The following is a 24,548-nucleotide window of genomic DNA, read 5'->3' as shown; positions in this document are numbered from 1 at the left end:
GTGGTGTGATACTTTTGAACAGCTTCTCCAGAAAAGTCATGTGATTAGTTAAAAAATTCTTTTAAAATAGCCTTGTCTCTTTTTAATACGGTGCCACAGATGTGACTTGCAGGAGAGAAATTTTGTGTGGTGGCAATATTTTTAAAATACCATCACATTTGCAACTATTCGTATTTGAAGATTCATTGAGCTTCATTTCATGCCACATCCTCCCACCCCTCTGGCAATTTTTCTAGGGCATACCTGTTTGGCAGGTTGTTCAGAACAAAATATTCAGGTATTACAGGAATAGCAAGCTGTAACCAGAGCCAGATATGAAGCCTTGATTGCTACCTCTTTTTTTGTCTTCCCTTTTGACAGATACTCTGAACTATTATCTTGTCTGCAATGCTGGCTCCCTAAATCCGTTTCAGCAGGTGAGTTCCTCAGCCCACACACTTCTCTTTCGCTAAGCTGTACTTTGACATGACCAGGAGTCTTAACAGCAAGTCTCCAGGCTAGCTTATCCAAAACGTCAGAGTATTTTTCATCTGCTGCTAAAAAGGAGAGCCCAAACGAATGTAGTAAGAACAATGGGCAGGAGGATTGGCCATTCACCATGTCTCACTATGATCTCATCTGCTCTCAAAGCAAATGCCAGGAAACGCTCGCCAATATTTGATTAGGGGAGCAGCAAGGAAGGGCTCTTAATTAATGTGAAAACAGCTATTTGCTATGGAAACTGACCCATGTCTTCAAATTCAGGTCACCACACAACCCCCTTCCAGGCGCAGAAACCAAAAATGATCCCTATGGGGACAGCAACCTGGTTGGTCACCCAGTCTTCTCTCAGGAGGTCAGGCTCTCTGGTAAATTATCTGAGTAGCAATCACACAGGGTATTGCAGCAAAAGCCCAAAGGCCCAGTACATAAAGCTAATCTCCCTGGCACAATGTTTGAAAACAATTTAGACTACGAAATTTGTGTCTCCTTCACGTATTTTTAAAAATAAATCATAATACAAGGAAAACAAGCAAACCACAGGGTGTGTTTATGCAATGAAAACGTTGGTGTGCCTGTAGTTTGCTAATTGGAGTGTGTTTTCTTTATAAACATGGAACACCAACTCTGAATTTTGCCACCCACTTTCCAACGTACATAGAAAACCTGCAGACCTGGAAAGAAGCACAAAATAAAGACTGACTTTTTTTGTTTCGGAGTCTTGTTTTCACAAATGGCCTTTTACTTTCCTCTCTCAGAAAGCTTGTGAGGCAGCTTAGGCTGACAAAGTCACCTTGTAAGCCTTATGCCTATGGGGGGATTTGAACCTGGGGCCTTCCACCCCATCCTGCCGGCTTCTAATTCATAGTGTGACACACTACGGTTCTCCTGTGTAGGATACTGGTGGCTACTCTTCTAGACAGTGCTTCAATAATTTAGGGCAGCTTGTCAAATCGAGATGTAGTCATTGCATGCATGCTGACTTGCCTTGGCCCTGATGACTGAGGTATGATGTTCGTGTTGAGCAGAAGCTGTCAGGAAGCCACAAGGTCCTGGTAGAAATGCAGGATGATGTGCTGGAGCTGATGAAGTCTGCCGTCAAAGAATACCCCGCTTCCAAGGTAAAGCTTGATGAATTATTCCTTTCCACAAACCCAGTAAAGAAAATGCCCAGCTTTGCATTCCAATTCCTGTCTAACATCTTTGCTTTTAGGAGCACATCAGTCAAATCCAGGGAGTTCTGAATACCACCGAAAGCAACCTGCAGCACCTGACTGCCCTGGTGGACTGTCGGAGTCTGCATTTGGTGAGTACCAATGGGCAGGAAATACAGTAAATCACTTGGTGCTTGTAGCTATACAGCTGTGGTGTGAAAAAATGGGATATGGTGTACTGTGAAAGGACAGAATATAGAAAACCAGGTGGGCCCTGATTGTATTTTCTGCACGAAAACTAAAGGTTGTATCAAATGTAGCGCTAAGTTAAAGTCACTTAGTAGTATATTTGTTCCGCTCATGATATGTTTCGCACTAGTGGGATGTTGTTGTGCAAGAATGCATAAGCAGGATTCCTTTGTTGCACAACATTAAAACTCACTTGTCCTCTAGCGCAAGAGCACTTGCAGACAGAGAACACTGCATTCAGCCCAAGGCAGCCTGTCTCATCTTGAGCTTCACCATGCAACAAGGGCATTTGAACATCATGAGCGGCACATACTTTTGCACAAGCTGAATCTGGTGGCCTTCCCCATTGGAGGAAAAAACAATGTTGGCATGCCATTTTGGCCTTTCCTTGGCAGCAAAGATACACTGAAATGGTTCTGTGTAAAGCTTGAAGGGGCATGAAGGCGGGGCAGCAGCACACCTGGATTATGATGTACATATTTAGCTAAGACTGATTTTGAAAAGCAACAGCCGGAGAGAGAAGTGTGCCTCTCCTCTTCTTTTTGGTGTTCTTATAACTTTAATAATACTTAGTAGTGTTCAGGGGTACCTTGCGTGTGTTAGCTCTGTAATCCTTACACCATGCAAGGTTTATCATTGTCTGCACGTTGCAGGTGTATAGTTTTGAGGCTGAGGGAGAACAGCTTACCTAAGACTACCTAGTTCAATCTGTAGCAGAGGTAGGACTTGAACTGGTGACTTCCTGGTTCCTGTCTTTGCTTCTTGGCTACTATGCCATGGTAGCTCGTATAACTGTGTGTTGACCTTAATGTATTTGTCTCTGTAGAAAGCATTAGGATGAAAAGTCAGCATCTACTGCTTGTTAGAGTTCTTTCAGTTCTGATTTCCTTTGGAGCATCCTCATGTGATACCTGGAAAATAAAAATAGATGAGATTTATAAATTATTGCTATGACCAGTAAACAACATGCTTAATGTATTACAGCAATACACCCAAGAACTATTGGGTTTGAATTTCTTTTTTCTTATTATTTATACTGTTGCATTATTTTTGCATTTTTAAAAGTGCAATTTTAGAAGGTGAACCATTTTTTTAAAAGCTCCCATGGCAGTCTCACAAAATAAAACACAGTGTTACTACACATGTTTGAATGGAGGAATTGTGCATGTGGGAGGCCAGGCGGCAATGTTGCCTTCCATCTTGAGCTTGAAAGAGTTTGCTCTGTTTCTCTCCTTTTAGGATTACATACAATCTCTGACGGGCTTCTGCTATGATGGTGTGGAAGGGCTTATCTATCTGGTTCTCTTCTCCTTTGTCACTGCCCTCATGTTCAGTTCTATAGTGTGCAGTGTCCCGCACACTTGGCAGCAAAAGAGGTATGCACACAAACAGAGGGAACAGTGGTGCCTCACACTCCTATTTTATTTTGCTTACAAAAACGTTTATATCTCTTCCTTCTGGTACAAGAGCACCACTCACAGCCACTTACAACATTTAAAGTTCAGTTTTATAAAAGCAGCAATATATAAAATGATGCATTTATTTATTTAGATAATTGTATATGCCACCCAGTATTTTTAAGAAAAAGTCTTAAGTTGTTTACAAATCAAAGAGACAGGAATCAGCAGCCATAGCTCAGTGCTAGAACACCTGCTTTGCATTCAGAAGCTTTCAGTCTCTGGCGTCTTCAGGTAGGGCTAGAGTGTCCCCTGTCTGAAACACTGAAGAGCTGTTGCAACTCATTGTAAACAATACACAATGGGCAAGGCATTCCATAATCTGGAAACAGTCACTGTGAAGATTCCCTATCTTATAGCACTGAGACGTGCTTCTACTCTAGATGGGACACAGAAGAGCCTCTCCTTCAGACCTTAGGGAGCAAGCAGGATGATATGGGGAGAGGGTGATCCCTAAGGTATCCTGTACAGAAACGATTTAAAGTTTTAAAGGTTAATTGTCCACACTTTGACTTTCCTCAATTGGAGCCCCATGTAGACTGTTACAGTAACCTGGATGTCCATTTCCTTGGGAATGGGTGCAGCTGGTGTACCAGCCTCAGCTGGCCAAAGACACTTCCGACCATTGCTGCCACCTGGACATCCAGGTACAGTGGTACCTCGGGTTAAGTACTTAATTCATTCCGGAGGTCCGTTCTTAACCTGAAAATGTTCTTAACCTGAAGCACCACTTTGGCTAATGGGGCCTCCTGCTGCTGCCGCGCCGCCAGAGCACAATTTCCATTCTCATCCTGAAGCAAAGTTCTTAACCCGAGGTACTATTTCTGAGTTAGCGGAGTCTGTAACCTGAATCGTATGCAACCTGAGGTACCACTGTATAAAGCTGCCTCCATGAGCAGACTCCAAGACTGTGAACCTGATTCTTCAAGGGGAGTGAATCTCTTGTCTAGGATCCATCTCGTTTTTAAACAGGAACATCTCCATCTGGATTAAACCTCAGTTTATTAGCCCTTAACACCATCCAGTCTCCATGCAGCGATTCAAAACCACAGCAGCGCCTTTGGTATTAGATGAAAAGGAAAAATAGTTGTGTGTCATCCACATGCTGGGATTCCAGAGGCTGAGGAAAAGGAGCTGACAGCTCTGTGTGACGTAAGCAAACTACCCAAGCAGTACACGGCAGGGCAATGTGAAGAGAAACTGGCCAAATGGAGCAGAGAAGGAAGTGTTATGCATGGCAGTCTTTTAGATTTTGGACTAAAATCCACCCACTAAGTCATCTCAAGCAAACATTATTAGCCACAACTCCTCACACTATCCAATAGTACTATTCAAGACGCTAAGTTTAGAGGATATGATGTCCCTGGGCTGCAAAATATGCATTAAAAGAGAAATGTCATGACAGTTTGGGAAGGACTGACTGGTATGGGATGGCAAGTCTTCCTGGAGTGATTAGGATTGTCTTTAATGTCAAAAAGACCACTTAATAAGATTGACCTGTAAAATGTTCAGGAGACATAAAATGCCGTGTTGCTGACCCTTAATTGCTGTTGTTCAACAAATGTTCACTGCCACCTTGTGGAACACATTTCAAATTACCCAATTAACTGTTGTTTGGAAACCAGATTCCTTGATCACTCTTTGAATGTGATGCAACTAGCACGTCTTACACCTGAGAAGGTTATTGGGTCCCACAGATAAGCTGCTGGTTATGTAAGCCCAGGCAGAGTTTTGCTGCACCATAGTCTTTGCCCTTCCTCCTCTTCTTCCTTCAGACATACGAAAGCCACATGCCAATTCTGTCTGTTACTTAAAAGTTTCTAACCATTGCCTGCTTTGGACCCCTTACATACTTGTGGCCTGTGTTGTGTAGGTTTTTTCTCGTGACTTTTCTTTCAGAATACAATGTAGTCCATCCCCCACCCTGGTTGGTTATAGCTTTACTTTTCAAAGTGTCTCTATCACTTGCTCATTATTTCTGTGAGCTTTGGAGTGTACATTTATTCTTTAAATATCTACAAAGCTGTTTTGAAAAAGTTCCTCAGATTGTTGTACCAAAAAACCCTGCAAATAGGAGGGGAACACTTCCCCTGTCTATCATATCAGGTGTAGACACAAATATCAAATCCTGTGGTTAGGAAAAACAGGATAGAAAGAAGGTAAGTTGGGATCTACTGGTAGATTTCTAGGTGATTTGTAGTGGATTGGCAAGGGTTTCTAACTCAGTAATGAACCCATTAAAACCTGGCAAAACTTGCCATGGATGGTTTTGTGCTAATCACCTGTTTCTTAGCCTCAGAATGCCTTCTCTATAAAATAGGGGTATGAATTAGTTGCTTCTGACCAAGTATTTGTGAGACTCTGCCAGGCAGCTTGTGTTTTGTGCTAGGATCTTTGGAATGCAGCAACTTGGATATAGGCTGGCTCCTGGGGTACAGTAGGCAATTGGCCTCAGCTCTTGAGCCACCATTTGACATCTGTCTCTGCCACAACCACTATTTTTGCCCAGGTTCCAGTTAGTAGACATTGTAGTAAACAAACGCAAAATAGATCCTGTAAGCCAGAAGTTGGCCTGTCTTCATATAAAACATCCCAGAGATTCTTTAGTACTGGTTAATAATACTGACAGAATGTGGCAATCTCCTAACTTGTAAAAAGGTGACTGTGTATGTGTGGCCGCCTCCTTACCCCACAGTCTTAATATTATACTGGCCCCTTAGATTAGTTATGCACCCAGTGGCTGTGTTCATTGCCACCCTGTATTCCAGGCTCTCCCAGCCTGATGCCTTCCAGCTGTTTTGGACTGCAATTCCCATCAGCCCCAGCTATCCTGCACCAGCTCCTGGAAGACTGCTTTGTTGGTTCTGAGTTATTTGGCAGGCTCTGTGGGAAGAAATGTGACAGGCTTTGAAAGCCCAGGCTGCAGTTGTGGGAGGTCTGAGTCATTCTGTTCTCTGGGGGGAGGTGGTTGCTGTGAGAAGGAAGCTGTTGCTGTACTACTCAGAAGCAGGGAAAAGGGGGGAGGAGAAGCAACACCACGTGCTTGGTCTGGTTTGCTCTGCAGCAGCCCTGAAGAGAAACTTTTCTCCCATCTGCAGGAGTTCAGATGATGATGGAGAGGATGAATCGACTGCTCAAGGGAACAGGCAAACGCACGACAACTTGTACAGGGTGCACATGCCTAGTCTTTACAGCTGTGGGAGCAGCTATGGAAGCGAGACCAGCATCCCAGCAGCGGCGCACACAGTCAGCAATGCTCCTGTCACAGAGTACATGTGAGTAGATGGTGCTCAGTGCATAGAGTGGGTTATGTGCATCCACAGGGACATCTCCACTGAAAAGTGTTAGCTGAGTAGCAGGACTGTTCCTGAGACCCAGGGCGGGCCACTGCCCTGTCAGTCAGGTCAGTCAGTAGTACTGTCCTTGAATGGGCCTGTGGTCTGGCAGTTTCACATATTCGCAGTGGGAGGATGAACAGGGAGGGAAAGAGGGAGGCTCTGTTCTGCAGCTCTCTGTACCTGAGTGGATCCTGGTATTTGGTTTAAGAGATAATGTATGGATACAGTTGAAGGCAGCAGTTACTGTATTTTTCGCTCTATAAGACGCACCAGACCACAAGACGCACCTAGTTTTTGGAGGAGGAAAACAAGGGGGGGAAAATCTGAATCTCAGAAGCCAGAACAGCAAGAGGGATCGCTGCGCAGTGAAAGCAGCAATCCCTCTTGCTGTTCTGGCTTCTGGGATAGCTGTGCAGCCTGCATTTGCTCCATAAGACGCACACACATTTCCCCTTACTTTTTAGGAGGGAAAAAGTGAGTCTTATAGAGCAAAAAATATGGTACTTACTACTGGAGAACCAAAAAGGAGTTGTATGTGACTGCAGCTGCAAGCCAGTTTATTTATATCTTTCTGTATTGCAAGTGGATAAACTGATATTTGCAGAGCTTAATGGGAAAAGACTCAGTGGTACTTAAAGATTGGAAACACTTGCCACTAGAGATGCTGTGTGTTCAAAACAGGAGTGAGAAACCTCGGACCCAGGGCAAATGTGGCCTCTCAAGCCTCACTATCTGGTTCCTCAGAACTCACCCCAGGCCACCCTCCTCCCTGGCCCTGCTTTGCACGTTGAATGTTTTTGCCTCTTGCTTCTCTGGATGGGGGCTATAAGCAGGTGTGTGAATGTGTTAAGAAAGTAGCCTGTAGTACAAAGATACATTGCATTTGTTGTCCTGCCCCCTTTTGCCACCCAAATGAAACCACCCCTTGGACTGAAAAAGGCCTCACCACCCCTGGCTTAATGTATTTCCACCATTGTCTCTGTAATGGAACGAATGGAACATCTTCCACAAGCTTTAGTAATATGGAATATGAGATAATTCTTTGCCTAGAGACAACTCAGAATAATGTGCAGGTTTTGGCCGTGTTTTGGACTGGCAGATGACGCGCATCTTTGGACATAACCACAGGGCTAGGACTCTTCATGGGAGTGGTACATCTCTTGCCTGCCTACTGAGCCAAGGAAATAACATCCGCCAGCCTAATCTGCTGTTGAGCAGCAGTTGCCTGTTAAGGCTCAGTTCACAGATTACATTCTGTGTATACAATTCCAAGATCACAACGAATGCAGCCACCTTATTTTTGACTTCCACAAATACTGTAAACCAGAAAGTGAATGACCTTTTCATGCTTTACTATTTCTTGCCTTCCCCTCAGGAGCCAGAATGCAAATTTTCAGAACCCCCGATGTGAGAACACACCTTTGATTGGCCGGGAGTCTCCACCTCCCTCCGTAAGTCTGTTTTAATTACTGCTTTGAAGGGTAAGACAGAAATCTGCTTTGGAAATATGTGTAGTCAGCTCCTATATACTGCTTCATGAGTAAGCATCTATTTAGAACGGAAACATGAGCTCTTCCTGCACCCATACACATTAACACAACTTGTCTCCTGGTAAAATGTCTAGGTTCCTTTTCATATAGGAAAACAAACATGCATGTTGCTTAGAACATGAGGATTGTTGTCACAGATGTGAACCTTTAGAAGAATTCTGCAAATATATTCTGCTAGTAAGTCTGCAGATATATCACCATAGTAACTCTTGAGCTTGTAGTGGAAACTGTGTTTTGACATTAACACTGAATCCTTCTCCAAAATCTGCCTTTAAGATATACAGGTGTTTAGGGGGGTTTGTCTTCTGTTTCAATATTGGTAATTTTTTCACTTTTGTATCAAACTTTCAGAATAGGGAAATGTCTTTCATGAAAGGTTTTGATTGACCTGGAAGCTGTTTCAGGCTCAGCTTTGTTTCATTCACTGCTTAGTTTCTTTGGTTTCAAGCTTGTAATAACCTGCAGTATATCAGCCTTTGCACTGGTGAGTTGATAGTGTGCTTTAGCACCCAATTGAGATATGAATGACATAAATCCATCTTTTTTCCTTCTTTTTAAGAAGATGCACTCTTATGATGTCTGAACCTGTCTTGTGGGAGTGCCTTTAGCCATTCCTGAAAGCAAATACACCCTAAAATATAAAAGAAAAGCAATGAGAATTTAAAAAAAAACAAATTGTGACAGACTGTGCTACCAGCCCTAGTTGATTACCTTGACCAGCTCTCAGCAACAAACTTCAGAATTCTCCTTTTTAGCCTTTCCCCCCTTTTCTTTTTTTGTATATCGTTTCAGAGAACACTGTTTTTCTCAGCCCTGGTGTTACCGTTCCAGAGGAAATGTAAACATCTATTCTTGGAATTGATTACTGTTCTGACTGGGAGTGTGGTGGTGGGATCTGTAGCTGCAAACACTATAACTCCCTAATACTGCATGCTAAGCCTGATCATCTTAGTCGCCTGTAGAATCCAGCCAAACCATAGTTTTGCTTGCTGCAAAGCTCTTACTCTTTGGCAAAAGGAGTCTTCATTCTCTAATTAAGAAATGTCCCTTGTCACTAGCAGTGGTCTTAATTGCATTTCTTGGGAGAGGGAGATGGGGGACTTCAAACAGGTGTGGTGGGAGCGCTGTTGAAGATGTGGGATGGGCAGAATATCCTTCATCTCCTACCTGAACTTTTAGAGAAGACAGAATAACACTGTCCCAATGAAAGAAGAAAAGAGAATATGTCCATACATGCATCTGAATTGATACTTTTAGTACAAGAAGGAATGACTTCAGGTGGGTTCCTACTTTTTGAGTTGTGGGGGGAACAGAGACATCTTCTTGCCAGCAGTTATCTATGCAATGAATTACTTTCAGATGGGAAAGAGAAGGCAGAATCTTTGAGGATGGGATGTGAGTCCTCCCTCTGAGCCATGTGGCCCATTGGCCTTTTCCAGCCAAGGCTCAAATCCACAGCCGTAGGAAATGCATTTTATTCAGCTTTGGCCACAATTTAGGAGTAAGAAATCTGTAAATAAGAGGCACCTAAGAAGTCTTTAAGATGATGTTGCGTAGTCTTTACTCATACTATTTTGTCTCAGCTTCTGTTGTGGAAACCAAGGAAACCTACTCCTAGAACTGGAGTCGTCTTCTTCATTGTTTGTCTATTCTTTTTGTCCCCTTGGTCATACCTTCCCTTGTTTCCTCCTCCTCCTCCTTGCTCCAGAGTCTATTCCCATAGGACAGTAGAGCCTTCCCTGTCATTGACATACACACCCCAGCGTTTCACTTGCTTGCACTGTGTTTTTCATGCACGTTGAGGCTGCACTCTCTCTTTTTCTCTCTTTCCTGCATCATCACAGTTGTATTTGGCTGCCATGGACAGTAGCAGCCATATGAGCTGGCAGCTTAAGCCCTCGGACAGTGCTCGGACGTACTGGTAACAGCGCCCGCAAAATCGGAACAGGTACTGAAATAAGGTCCTTCTCGCTGAACTCCCACCCACACCCTGCCATCCCTGCACTTATTCCCCCAGGCCAGTGCCAAAGTATTCACATTCCTTCTCCCTGCACTTCCTACCCTATCCTTTTCCTGCCCAGGGTTTATGCTAGCTAGGCCTGCCCTGGTGCTTAGTAATGGAGCAACATCAACATCTTTCCTTGGCAAAGCTTCCTGTGGTCTTCATGGCAGTCAGTCACACCTCTTGGAGATGAACAGATTAGCAGGAGTTTTGTAATGGAGAGGAATCTCCTCCTCTCTAAGTAGGCCTCGAGTTTGGATGCTGCCAAGTGTCTGAAACTGAAAACATGAGAGAACCCAGTTTAGCTAACATGGGCATCTTTCTTGATGAAATGCCTATTTGCCTTTCCTCAGTGAATCTCTTGGCATCGCAGCTGATGCTGTGGAACACACATTTTTTTTAAAAAAAAGAATACCACCAGCATAGAACAGCTACTAAAGCTTCTCCTAACAAATCTATAATCCAAAGCACTTAAATTCTGCCCATTGCATGTTTCAAAATAGCTTCCTAGCTGTATTGCACGTACAATCTTTCTACTATTAGAAATGTTTGCAGGCAAGGTTTGACAGGAAGAATGCTACTCTGGTTCCTGTTTAAAAATGGGTTCCCCTCTGGCTTTGACAAATTAGCCATAGAGTTTTCTTAATCAGTAACAAGTAAGCACAGTTGCCATGTGGTGCCTTCTTCTTCCTATGATGCTAAGTGGCAAGAATCCATCAAAAAACAACTTCTGTAGAATCTTAAAGGGAAAGGGGAATAAGCATAGTTTGGTGATAAGAGCGCCATCTTTATATGCCAAAGGGTCCAAATTCAATTCCTAGCATCCTAGCTGGGGGGACGGGGGACTACAGTGGCTGTAGTTCAAAGTTAGAGCATGTGCATTGCTCAGTTCCTAGCATCTCTAGGTAGGACAGTGAAATGCTCCTGCTGGAAATTCTGGGGAGCTGCTTCCACTCAAATGTATAATACCGAGCTAGATGGATCAACGGTGTGACTCTGTATAAAGCTTCCTTATATTCATAACAAAAGTATTGTGAGTAGGTGTGGCTGGAAGAGCCTTTGCCTGAGATCTCAGGTATTGGCAAGCAGTAGCAGGTAGCCAGCCCTGGGCCACATGGACCAATGGTCTGACTTAAGTACAAAGTAGCTTCTTGAGAGCCATGTGTAGTTTTGAATCCTAGAGGCAGATATTTGGGGAGAGCTTAATCCTGTGCGGTTCATCCCTTTAAAACAAGCCCAACCAACCAACCTGCACTCTTTATCTACTGAAGCAAACTGAAAGACATCTGCCCTGGAAAAAGTGCCTGCCCTAATGCAGGTGGTTCTTTTGTTTCCCTGGTTGGTTGGTTAGCACAGCCCACTAGCCACAGTCTGCATCCTGTTCCTAGACCTGTTTGTATACATCAAGCTGTTACGCCTCCACATCACCCATTCCTGCTGGGGCTTTTGTGCTGCGCTGGCTTCCATTCTCCGGTGTCACTTGCCTGGTCTTCATTCTTGCCACCTCCTTGTCATTGGCTTGCTCTGCTTTGGCAAATGCTTGTGGGTCTCTTGAGATGGCTGGCCTGTCAAGGAAACAGCCTTGGCTCGGCGCACTCTTTATCAAGCGCATGAATGGGTGTGTGTGTCATTCAATGCATGTTGCTTGTACTCTCCAGAATGCCACTGCATCTTCCTCTCTTGTAAGCAGTCTTGCATTGGCCTTGCTTGGGCAACCAAGCCCCGGATGCAGCATTTCCTAATTCTCATGGGTGTATGCAGTTGCCCATTGCATTGTGTATTTTTAATGTTCTGTATTACCTACTTTGTATTTCAGGCAATTCCCCCCACCCCCAACCCCAGGATAGTTTTACAGCGCAGAATATACTTCATGAAATTAGAGCACTATCTGAACTTTAAAAACAAAATAAATGTTACACTGAATGCTTATGATAAATTAAGCGGTATATAAAGTCCTCAAAGAAATGAATATAATCAGGGGTACCATTTTGCATTGGGGGGAGGGGGGCATAGAACTTTCTGGTGGGACCATAAACAAGGCTAAATTGCATGATCAGTACTGCAAGTTTATCAGCGCAGGTGAAACACTCACCCTCTTTCATGTTTGAAGCAAAAATGTTTGTTCCTTTTTGTATGCATAACTTACTCTGTAGGCCTGCAATGGTTTCTAACAATAGTTAACTAGAGAGAATACATGAATTTTGAATGTGGGTGGCAGAGACTGCCCTCCCTAAGTGGTAGGCCTCTATAAAATGCCTGTCATCCTTCTTCCCCACCCCAAAACTTGATTTAGATTAAGGACGTGTTGTAGTAATTGTGTGGTTCTGCTGGAGAAAAACTTTGAATTTCCACTAAGGACCAGTTCAGCTGTCCCTCGTAGTTCTGCTGTTTCCCCCCCTTTTGCTTTCTAAGGAAAAAATTCCTCCGAGGTTAGGACCAGCAGGGGGAAAGAGCTGCTTAACATTTTACACAGCAAGAAACAATTGGAAGAAACACCACATACAGGAAGCAGCTGCAACAACTAATCTTGTTCCCAACACATCTTGAAAATGTTTTTTTTTGGGGGGGGGGATCAAGGGAAAGCTCTTACATTTAATTCTGAGTAAAACTGCTTTAAAAAAAAAAGTATGTTGCAGCTAATGCAGATAGGTTGGGGCCAGAAATTTTCCTGCTCAAGATCTTGCAGTAGGAAGATTGGTGGGGAGAGGGAGAGAGAAGTGGAACTGTCACCTTGTGAAGAAGCGTCTCCTTGGAACATGTGGGCACAGATTTTGGTTGGGATTGTTCCAAAGATCAGCAGTCCCTAAAATGTATTTAGCAGACTGAGCCCTCCCAGGTGAAAATGTTTAGTGAAGATAGGATACATGTTCCAGCAACCCAAAATGTGTACATGTTGACCAGAACATCAGCACCAATCAGGCTGGCTCATGCTCAGAAAAGCTGGACATGAATATTTTGTCTTAAATTCAGTTGCTGAGAAGGGGCCAAAGATTATCAGCAAAATATTTATGGCAGTTGCAAGATATTGAAGCTACCCACATTCACAGTGTCATTCAAGTGAGGAATAAAATAGACTAGTTCTTAGAAATATTAACTGCCTACATAAGTGAACGAATCCATAATATATAAAAGTTGAACCAAGCCTCAGGTTCTCTCCTGTTTCCTCCTTCTCTTCCCACGGAACTAGGAGGAAGACTTGGGGGCAGAGTTTGTTTCACTTTTACAGAATCCCAATTTAGCATTGTGTTCGAATGAGAGATCTCCATTTAAAACAACTCTGGTTAATTTAACAAGCCAACTTGATAAATAAAATGAGAGGTGATCCATAGAGTAGTGCTGTTTTGTAGACCTGCACAAGTTAAACTTCAGCTAGACAGCCAAAGACCTGGTCCACACGCTCATAACTTTAAGCCATGGTTGGTTTAGCCAAAGTGTGGTTTGTTTGAATGTCTGAACCCAGCAGCAAACCATGATGGCAGGTTGAGTTGTGCACTATGGCATGTTTTAACTATGGTTTGGTATCTTGTTTGAACCCACCAGCCTTGTTTAACTATGGTTTGTTTGACCACTCCCCCCCATATGCTCACCAAGCTACACAGGCACAAGGCAAGAGTAGTTGGGTAGCAAACCAAGCTTTGGAGGAACAAACTGTGATTTGTTGTTCATCTGTGAGACAATCATTTGCTGAGCCACGACGACTTTGTGCTGTATATGTGAGTGTGAAATGGTGTAGACCTAAAGGTCATTGGGTATTTGGGGGTGGGGGAGCAGGCACTGTATTTCAGCCGAACCTGAAAGGGTTGGTTGAGAGGATGAAAGAATAATGTACACAGACACTGAGCTCCGTGGGGAAAGGGTGTGATAAAAGCATAATAAATGTAAGGTTTGATTCTCCTTTCAAGAGAACTTTGAGAGTAATATTTTTGTCTGTAGGACATAACTTTTCTTTAGAAAGATGGGAATCAAAGGAATCTATCTCAGTGGGAACAGCACAGATATTAACCGGGAGGTATTTATCTAATTAAATTTGAAAGGTCGGGTTGGCTGTCCATAAGTCATCTGCAGTGAAAGACCTGACTGAAAAGATGTCCTCATACATGGGCATGTATGGGAAATTGAGCTGGCATCAGGAATGCCGTTGAATCACTAACTTTGCCTCTTATCCTAATATCTGCTCTGCTTTACAGAATCAAATGTTCTCTTCCCTAGTGCACACATCAGAAATAAATGTAGTGGTTTCTGTCTTGCTCTCTGTGTAAACTTGCTCTGTACCTCGTAGTACACACTAAGATTTCACACTGTTCTTTTTTTAAAAGAGAGAGAGAGAGAGAAAGAAACTTTACATCATGAGCGACCTTGCCTGTTTTATCACCTCTGTGTTGCCTATTGCCCAGCAAGGGGTACTTCTGGAGCTACTGCAACAACCTTGAGAACAGGATCTGGTTGACATTTATAGCTGAGCATTAACCTGTCCCAGAAGAACATCTGTCTTTCCAGTAAAAACAGGTGTTAATCCCATTGAGGCAGGTGTTCCAACATCCTGCGTGGAAGTGTTGTAGTAGAAGCTCTAGCCACAAAGACTTGAAGAGACAGCAATATTTCTAGGCCTGTGTTGAGAAACCACACTTAATAGCCGAATCCTATCCATGTTTACTCAGATGTAAGCCTCATTTCACTCAGCGATATTTGATCTTGTGTTTTTGAGCATTGGATTTTAACCTGAGTCCATCGCCATGCTTGGTTTCAGCAAGCTAAGTTGATTTGATCGCTGCCAAGGAGTAAAACAGTGACTCTGGGATAACACCAAGTTGACTCTAAGGAGGAAACACACTTCCTTGGGAGACACTTTTATTTTTACTTTATTTCATTTCATTTATATTGTGCCTTTCTTTCACCTTGGAACTCAAAGCAGCATGCAAAGGATTTCCAGTGGTCTACTGCCCAGGTACCAACCCAGACCCAGAACTACCAGCTGCCAGAGTAGGGAGCTCAGGGTGCTACATCTTGTGTCCTCAGACCATCCTCTGGCATATCTGCCTGGGTTCCTTCCTCCTTGTTGGTCTTCCATTGGCAAGTGAAAATGTCACTTTTAAAGGCAGCTGAAGGGGTGCTCTGCTGTGTTTTAGCTGGCTCCTGGATGGATGGATGGATGGATGGATGGATGGATGGATGGATGGATTTGTAGGGTGGACTGTATCAATGTTTGGACTTTATGTTGGTTTTTATGTTGGGTTATTTTTATTATGTGCTGGTTCAAGTGTGTATAACACATGCATATATATATATATATATATACACGCATAATCAATGTGTTTTGTTGCATTATATGACGGAAAGGTAGGATTGTGTCCCCCTCACCAGCTCCTCTTTCCCACCTTGTGCCAGTGATCGTAGCAATGCCTCTAGAAGACCTGACCCTGCTTTATACCTCCCAGCATGGGTTCCTGGGCAGCCCTCAGTTTGCAACACATACGCTGCCCTTAAATTTTCCATTTTTTTCTTTCATAGTAAAAAATATAGATATAGCAGTGTATCTATATATTGCCACTCATCTCTTCCTTTCTTTGCATGATTGAAAGAGGAAATCTGGTGAGCCAAATCTCTGCTTTTTCTCCTCTTTTTCTCCTCACTGTTTAATCAGGGAGCACTTGCAAGTATTTTGTAAATAGGCGTATCACTCATGGCCTGTCTAAATTCCAAATTTAGGTTTGTTTTTATACCAGCTAAACTGCCGAGGCTTTCCTTCAAAAAATCATGGGATTTGTTATGCATATATCTTCTACACCCAGGAGTTTTGGTTCTGGCATCCGTCAGAAGCCTAGGTGAACCTTTTGTTAAGGCGTCGGAAAGGATGATTAACCATTTGATATTTAACTTCAAATCTTAATACAAGGGGATGTATCAAGCAATACTTGAGTCTTAAGGTCTTGCCGATTACTCTGAATTGATCTACTATCTTCTTTGTGTTTTTTTCTCTTTCTCCAGTACACCTCCAGCATGAGAGCCAAATACCTCGCCACCAACCAGCCTCGGCCAGACTCTGGCAGTGTGCATTAAAAACTAGAATGTGGTCTAAGTTAAAAAAAAAGGAACAAAACGTGCCAACTGCTGCCATCCTGTGTTGTCCTCGCAGAACAGCCCTGCTTTTTTTCTGTCCTGAATCCAGCTCAGTTGCTTTTCTTGCTTCTCCACCCCTTTGGAGTGCACTAGGGGCAAAGCTAGGTGGAAGCTTATTACTGATTAAGGCTATACTCACTTGCACCTGTGTGTGCAGGAGTGGACAGAGAAGCAAGGTCCTGTGCACACCTGCAGGAGACTCGCCAGTTCACCCATGTTACCCTGCTATGTGTCGGATCAGCTTTTGTTGACCGCCAATCAGGAAATTGCAAGCCGCTTGCCACCTTTTCTGCCAGGCCTCTGTCTAATTCATTGAGGACGAAAATGGTGTCGTGAGTCAAGCCTAGAAAAAGTGGATCATCTTACAGAAGTACTATGGATGTGACATACTAATCCGAGGAAGCCATATTTAATGCGCACACTGTCATAAAGTTCACGTGCACTCAGCTTCTACTGCGTATCTCTCATCTCTGTGCTACCCTAGAGAAGCGTCTCCTCATTCCAGGATCAACAAATCTGGGAGGCCACCTCTTCCTTCCGTGTTAGAATGAGAAGGCCTGCTGATTCAATCATCCTCTTCCAGTACAAGTTTACTTCTCTCTCCCTCTCTTCAGACCTAGGCGCAAACACCTGGGGAGAAGTAGGGGGCTTCCCTTGCCAACTGCTGTATTCTCACTCCCCACACGCTATGCATGCACCCACATGCATGGATGAGTTCACATCGGCTGTGCTGAATTTTCCCACTCTACTTTGCCACTAGACTTTCTAATAGCAATCAGCAGAAGTTCTTTGACACTGATGTACAGACATGAAACTGGAGCCAGCATTCCTTCTGGTGCCAAAATATTTCAGGACAATGCTTAACGGAGCATTAGACGGGGGAGAGAAGCATCTTATTATCTCTGCCGTTGGCCGCATGGCACGAGTGTAACATGATGAAAGCGCAACTAAGAGTGCCAGCCAGGTTCGGTGCAAATGTTCCCCTGTGGCAAGATGGACTTACTGCTTGTTCTGAGCATTGGGACATGCAAGACCCTAGAAGCGTTGGATTCAGATACAGACCTTTGGGAGAGCTCCACAGTCAATCTACAGATTTATGCTGCTCCTGTATCCCAGAATTGGGGAGCAAAAATACTGTGAATGTCAGAACAGGTTTGATATTTGCTTTTTCTCCCACCACCCTCTTTGGCCCGTCATGCTAATCTCTCATATTGGCTGCACAAATCACATTCCAGTTGCCTCTTAAAATGATGTGTGCTGGCAACAAAGATCAACAGCAGATTGAGAGAGATCAAGGTTCAGGGATGCCTGCACCAATCCCACAGCTGCTGCATTGAAGGTGCTCTATTTGATCACCATGGGGGTCCAGGGGTGGGGGGTGACAACAGGAAATCCTGGACAGGGAAGGCCTTTACTTATTTAATACTTTGATTTTTCATTTCTGTGTAACATATCCCGCAACAAGTGACTAGAGACAGGGTAAAATACCTCCCAATGTCAGCTGGGATACCAGATCACTTTTTTGTGTGGCACCTTTATCAGAACTTGGGGGGGGGGTCCTCATTTAAGTTCACGTAGAAGCCACAGTGAGTTTGTCCCATCACCTAGGACAGTATTGGAGGAGAACTCCTCCAGACATAGAATGATAGAATTGTAGAGTTGAAAGGGACCTTGAGGATCATCTAGTCCAATCTCCTGCAATGCAGGAACATGCAGCTGCCCCATATGGGTCAAACCTGCAGCCTTGATGTTAGTAGCACCACGCTCTAATCAGCTGAGCTGTTCACCCACTTGATAACCCGTATCTCTTCCATTAGCAAAGGGCTGCTTTCAGGGGAAGGTTTGTATGCCTTCTCCTTGGAAATAGGTTACTTCCTACAAAGGTGTGACTCTTTTCCAGTCTGCTTACTGAGAAAGTGGAGGATGCTAGAGGACCATGGGATCTTTGGGTGCTGCCTGCAGAAGGATAGAAAGAAAGATTGAAACAGTCTTCAGTCAGTTGTCAAAAAGATTTACATGTATATGAACAGCAAAGTAAGCCTTTAAATTTACCTCTGGGTATAGATTATGGTCATATGCTACCCAATACTAATAGGAGAGGGTCTAAAAAGTTAAAGACGGTAAATGTTTATCTCCTCCCTGCCATCCGGCAACCTTTTAATAATCACTTTCCATCTGGCTAGCTCCAAAACTGGTCTCTTTTCCCACTCTAAGGACCATACTGCGCATTGCAAAGCAGCAAACCCACATTTGCCATTGAGTGCACACTCAGTTGGGAGTTAATCCTCATTCTGCTTAGGTACATGGTTTTGAAACACCTTGTTTGTTCATGCTTCTAAAACAAAAAAATGTAGGTGTACACTTGAAACACCTTAGATTTATGGAACAGTTTTCAGATTGTACTGGAGAAGCAGCCCCCAAATATCACCCTTGGTAGCCTAGCCATGATTTTTAATGGCTTGAGAAAGGCAAGCCTTCTATCAAGGTCTCTCCCACCCCACTCCCACTAGTGTAGAAAGGAAGAGATTCACAGAGTATGAAATCCTAGAACTGTAGATTTGGAAAGGACCCCAAGGGTCAAGTAGCCCAACCCCCTGCAGATGCTCCAGTAAATGCTGTCTGTCCATACTGATGCTAACCAAGGGACCAACAACAACATTACAGTAACCACTATAGAAATTGCCTTCGTCCAAGGTGTAGCTGCAACTTACGCTCTGAAGAGGAAGGAGCAACCGGGTACACTGCTGGATCATGAATTGCCAAATGGAGATATGCTTAGTATCTTCCATTGGATTGCTAGAAGGAGACCATTTGGGGAAAAGTGATGCTATATAAGGCAAAGCTGCAAGGTCTCAACTGTGTGGATTCGATTGGGGGACTCTGGACTTGATGTGACTTTTTTTCCAACTTCCGTAGAGTCACAGCATCTAACTGCCTTGTTGCATGCAATGCAGGACCTTGGTGTATATCTTAATTTAACGTGGGCAAGACTCAACTTGGTTTTTAATTGAACCTCTTTTTTAAAAAAATGAAAAGAACAACACCGATATGGATTCCTGAGTGACACCAACAGCACGTGGGGAATTTCCAAGGCTAGTTTAAGTGGACCTACTTCTGAAAAAGAAGCTTGCGTGTGGGGGCATTTGCACTAGCACGAGGAGAAGTGCACACAGTGGTGACCTGCAAGTGAGGTGACTCGGTGTAGTCTCTTGTGCAATCCCAAACCATCTGTGGTTGCAGCATGTCTGTGGAATCGGCTTCTCAGGAGTTCTCTGCATCATTTGTTCTACCCCCACTCTGCCCTGTCCTCCAGGCCAGCTTCCGAACAGACTAATTCCAAATTGCTGACTGGACGGTTTTATCTTTTAGCTGGCTTTGGTGCCTGTTGGGGCTCTTAAATATCTTTGGTATAGCAAGTGAAACCACAAAAAACTTTATTTTTTCTCTGTCCTAATTTGTATGAGTTTTTAAGTAATGTGATGGGGGTGGGGGGGAACAATCTCAAGACCATATTGCGTGGAATGTGTCCTGGCTGATTTCCTCAGCGACTCTCAAATCATTTCAGAACCATCGCCCTAACTTTGATTTAGTTTCTGAAATTCTGGAGAGGGAGGAAGACCAATACCTAGTACTGTCTGATCAGAATCTAAATGAGGCAGTGAGACATCGGAATGGGAAACTGGAGTAAAGACTCTCCTTTTGATTTTCTTTCTCTCCCCCCACCCCCAGTGCATCTGTGGCCATCTGCTTGTCTGCTTTATTTGGTCATGTTCCTCCCCTTCTCCCCCCCCCCCCAAAAAAAAACCCCCATGGCATTGTCACAGCACTTTTTTTATTAAAAAAAACAATTGTGAACCAAGAACCTTGTCAAGCACACAAACATCTCCACAATGTGAAATGTATATAGCATGTTGGACTCTCTGCGTCCAGTGTTCAAGACTGCATTGTAATCGTTAAAAAAAAAAAAAAGGAAATTGAATCAAGACTTGGCTGTGAATTTATTTTTTCTTGTGTGTGCTGTCCTGGAAATAAGTGTAGTGTTTTGTATCCTGTATGTTAATGTTAGCTGACTCCATTCTGAGTTCATTTTTGCTTATTAAAAGAAAAAGAAAAAAGAAGGGTTCAGTGTACAAACTTGGCGTTCATCCACGTATGCCGATCTGAGGAGTTCGATTCTCCTCTGTTGTCCCCTATTCCTTGTTAAATACCACTGGAAACATATTTTCATTTAGTGCCTCGGGTGTGACCAGCTTAGCAGTGATGGAAGGAGAGGGCGGCCCAGAATTTCCCAAGCCGCAGATTGCATGTTCATGGAAAGGTGTTTGTGTGTGTGTGCTCAGGGTACGATTTCCAAGAATAATTAAAGCTTCCACATTACTGCTTAGCCCAGGCACTTGGTGGCACCTAGATTCATCTGGGCCATACAGCTTGTGACCTACCAAGCCAAACAGCACACTTCACTCAACAAGCCGCCTGTTTTTGTTTTTCTGCCTGCCTGGAAGTGCAGAAATGGCAGTGTTGAAACTCCTGGCGGGCTACTTACTGTAAGCAGATGGGGAGCCAGTTTCACTTGGCTTGAATTCGTGCATGTCTTGAAATTCTTGGTGCTAAACACTATTTAGAAAGCCTGTGCCGCCTCTGCTCTTTATCCCCTGTTAGGATGAGCATTGTGTATGTTCACAAAGGGGAAGAATACTACCTACATTTTGCAGTAATCAATGTCGCAGTGGCTGACCCAGCCATGAGAAAGAAGTTGAGCTTCTCTCTTTTGACACAGCTTTAGCCTGCAGTTCAAGTTCCTACTTCAGCATGGAAGGTTGAAAGTCATAGGACCATTTCACATAATGCTGTGTGTCAGATTGTAGCAGAGATACTGTGGGATAGTTTTGGTTGTGTGAAATGTGTCCCATGCATAAGGTTTCGTGTGGTACTCATGAACTGGAGGCAAGCTTATGTGATTCACATGCAAAAAATACTTCTTAAAAGGCCACGCGGATACAAGCCAGTGTTAACTTACACTGTTCTTGCCTGCTCTCAGCCAGTGTTTCTGGAGAGCGTACAGACTCTCTGCCATCCTTAGCAAGGTGGGAGGCTTTGAATATCAGGCAAGATCTTTCTTTTCCAGGACCAGGAGGCTTGGATTTCAACTCCTTATGCCATACAAACATTTATCTCCTACATTTCATGAATTTTCAGACTATAATTCATTGTGCTCTCTTTGAATTGCCTGCAATATTAAATCAGCTGGGTTCCCCTTTTCTTCACCTTAGATATTTCCCATTTCTGTTACTCAGATTAATCTGTAACTTGGATGGGAAACCAGTGTCCATATGTTGTTGGACTCCAACTCCCATTAGCCCCAGCCAATGGTTTGAATCATCATGGATGATGGGAACTGTAATTCAACAACATCTGGAGGGCTTTCCCCATCCTGTTTTAACTAATGGCTGGCCAGGACCTCAAAAACCTTAAGTCTAACCCAGTTTGAACGTGTCTTGAGGAGCAGGCCCTGAGCCACATGGGAGCTCGCTGTTTGAAAGGAGTCTACAGGGCATGTGAGAGCCTTTGGAAACCTCTAGAGCAAGCTTCCTCAAACTCGGCCCTTCAGATGTTTTTGGCCTACAACTCCCATGATCCCTAGCTAGCAGGACCAGTGGTCAGGGATGATGGGAATTGTAGTCTCAAAACATCTGGAGGGCCGAGATTGAGGGAGCCTGTTCTAGAGTAGCTTCTTGGATCTTAGCCATTTATGTGTGTGTGAGAGAGAAATTACTATGCACAGCTAGTTGCAGGACTGCAGAGTTTGATTCCTGGAATGTTATCTGCTAAAGCAAGAAAGAATCTCTGCTGCTAATCTTTATTTTTGAGCTTGTCCAAGAGAGAGAAGATGCAGAGACACACTTTGCTTTTCCAAGGGATCCGATTAAAAAATGACCCAGTAGAATTAATCTCAGCCTTGAGAAGTGCACAGTGCTGAAAAGGAAATGGGAGAGAGCCACTCTTCCAACTTCCTGTTTCAGCCCTATGTACTTTTAACCACATCGCCTAATGATCAAGGAGGGCAGCGAATGGGGAGGCTCAGAGGCTCTTGCAGGGGGAGATCTCAAGAGCTTCATTGGCAACCCATGGCTTAAGCTCCCATAACCTCTAAAGCGTGGGGTGGTTGATTAAAGGAGTCGCTGTATCAGGAGTGGGAAATTTGATGGGACCATTGAAGGTGAGAGCTGGGATCCCCTAGAGCCTAGATTTTTTTCATTCTTGACTGACATGCAGTTGTCAGATGAGAGTTTGGCGGTGGGATTGGGGAGATGGCTTGGCTTCACTAGACTTCAGTTTTTCCTCTGTAAACGAGGCGACTCTCCTCTCGCCCAACTAGGTGAAGTTTTGCTTTGACGTCCTGCATAGGAAGATGCAGAGGTGTGGGCTTTTATTTATTTATTTATAACAGAAAAATGCCCCTTCTGGGTGCACTTGGACCAAAAAAGAGGAAGAAAAGGCCAGTTTTTAAGCAGGCAGCTATGAGGAAAGCAAAGCGTTATTCCTTTCAATATTTAAAGAGGGGTTGCTCTACTCCCTCAGGATCATTCTAGGTGCTGAGTGTCTTTGACAACAAGAACAACAACACTGTCCTCTCTATGCAATGTTGGTTTTTTCTATTTTACATTAGGATTCTTATACTCTGAATTTCTCCACCACAAGGGCTCCATCTCCAGAGAGCATTGAGAGTAGTTGGCAGTGGCGTAGCGTGGGTTGTCAGCACCCGGGGCAAGGCAAGTAATTTGCGCCCCCTAACCCGTGGATTTGCCCTAACCCCAGATGTTGCGCCCGGTGCAGCCGGCCCCCCCTGCACCCCCCACGCTACGCCACTGGTAGTTGGCAAGAATGTTGCTACCACACACACACACACAGCATCAGGTGTTTTGGTGCTGTTAAATTTGCTTCTGGGATTTGCCAACTAGGATGAACCAGCTATGGTAGCTGTGCTTTTCATTAGCAGACCAATGGCAGCCACAATTGGGAGATGACTGTCTTTGTCCCCGTGCTGTAAAAAGGTGGTTCTGCTTTCTGGGCAGTGATCTGCAAGGAAAGGCATAAGAATAGGCCAGGCTGCTTTTCCTAGCTGTAACATAGGTCCTGTATCCTTTGTTAACAAGAGTCAACATGGGAATTGCCTGAGGACTTCTCTCCCTCACCTTTAGACTTACTGTCACAGAAACATACCAGTGAAGACAAAACTGACATTTTCTCTCTCTCCTAACTTGGTTTTGTTTAAAACCACAATGGCTGTACTGTATATCATGCCACTTTATATAAAGATACACATGTATATGTGTGTAATTTTTTTTAAGCCTTTGAACATGACTAGTTGCTTTCAAGTGTTCTGCACTTACCCCAAATGTTTTGAAATTTTGTGGGGGTATAAACTGAGGAGTGAGCCTGTTTTTGTATCCTTCCCTTTCCTCTCATTAGTTTTATTAAATTGTACTGTAACCATTTTTTAATTTTTTTTACTGGTTTGGGTTTTCTTTCCCCCCTTGTTCAGCAAATGCTAAACAAAAAGTTCTAAATGTAATTTCTGTGGTTTCTATTCAGCTTCAGTTTAATGTTTTAAAATAAACTTTGAAAACGCATAGCCCTGGAGTTACGTGTCTTAATTTTAAATCACTGCCATTGTTCCTTGCGGCTTTTGTTTTATATTTAACTAAGTTTGGGCATAGTTTGTTAGTATTGGGGACTGTGTTTTATGGATTTGTACACACAGAGAGAGAAACATGCAATTGGTTCCTTAGATTCTGCAATAAAAGGTAAAGGACCCCTGGGCGGTTAAGTCCAGTCAAAGGCGACTATGGGGTTGCGGTGCTCATCTCACTTTCAGACTGAGGGAGCCGGCGTTTGCCCACAGACAGCTTTCTGGGTCATGTGGCCAGCAGGACTAAACCGCTTCTGGCACAACGGGACACACTGACAGAAGCCAGAGATGCAGTGGTATCTATCTATCTACTTGCACTTGACGTGCTTTCGAACTGCTAGGTAGGCAGGAGCTGGGACAGAGCAACAGGAGCTCACCCTGTTGTGGGAACTCGAACTGCTGACCTTCCAATCGGCAAGCCCAAGAGGCTCGGTGATTTAGACCACAGCGCCATCCACTCCCTTACTATTTTGCAATAAGAGAGGATGAAAGAGGAGGGGCATAGCTTACC

At 43.8% G+C, this 24,548-nt stretch overlaps 1 protein-coding gene and 1 long non-coding RNA gene across 3 annotated transcripts in view; both read left to right on the top strand.

The window, feature by feature from the left end:
* TTYH3 (tweety family member 3) overlaps positions 1–20,330 on the top strand; it is a 79,171-nt gene extending 58,841 nt beyond the window's left edge. Inside the window, exons 8-15 of one of the 2 annotated variants that reach the window (XM_083585742.1) lie at positions 361–416; positions 1,509–1,601; positions 1,694–1,786; positions 3,123–3,259; positions 6,439–6,615; positions 8,054–8,129; positions 10,073–10,176; positions 16,216–20,330. In XM_083585742.1, the coding sequence (XP_083441868.1) occupies positions 361–416; positions 1,509–1,601; positions 1,694–1,786; positions 3,123–3,259; positions 6,439–6,615; positions 8,054–8,129; positions 10,073–10,153 (713 nt within the window). In that variant the 3' untranslated portion in view covers positions 10,154–10,176; positions 16,216–20,330. The remainder of the gene's footprint in view (positions 1–360; positions 417–1,508; positions 1,602–1,693; positions 1,787–3,122; positions 3,260–6,438; positions 6,616–8,053; positions 8,130–10,072; positions 10,177–16,215) is intronic. The other variant, XM_083585743.1, reaches the window with a different exon arrangement.
* Positions 20,331–21,480: 1,150 nt separating this feature from the next.
* On the top strand, positions 21,481–23,978 carry LOC310749288. The gene is made up of 2 exons (XR_014541529.1): positions 21,481–23,075; positions 23,221–23,978. It is a non-coding gene; the product is annotated as an uncharacterized lncRNA (long non-coding RNA).
* Positions 23,979–24,548: the final 570 nt, after the last annotated feature.

The sequence above is a fragment of the Podarcis filfolensis genome (assembly GCF_964270895.1).
Source record: "Podarcis filfolensis genome assembly, chromosome: 14".
In the NCBI taxonomy this organism is placed as follows: Eukaryota; Metazoa; Chordata; class Lepidosauria; order Squamata; family Lacertidae; genus Podarcis; species Podarcis filfolensis.
Note: the sequence above shows the minus strand (reverse complement) of the source record. Positions and strands in the feature narration are given on the sequence as shown.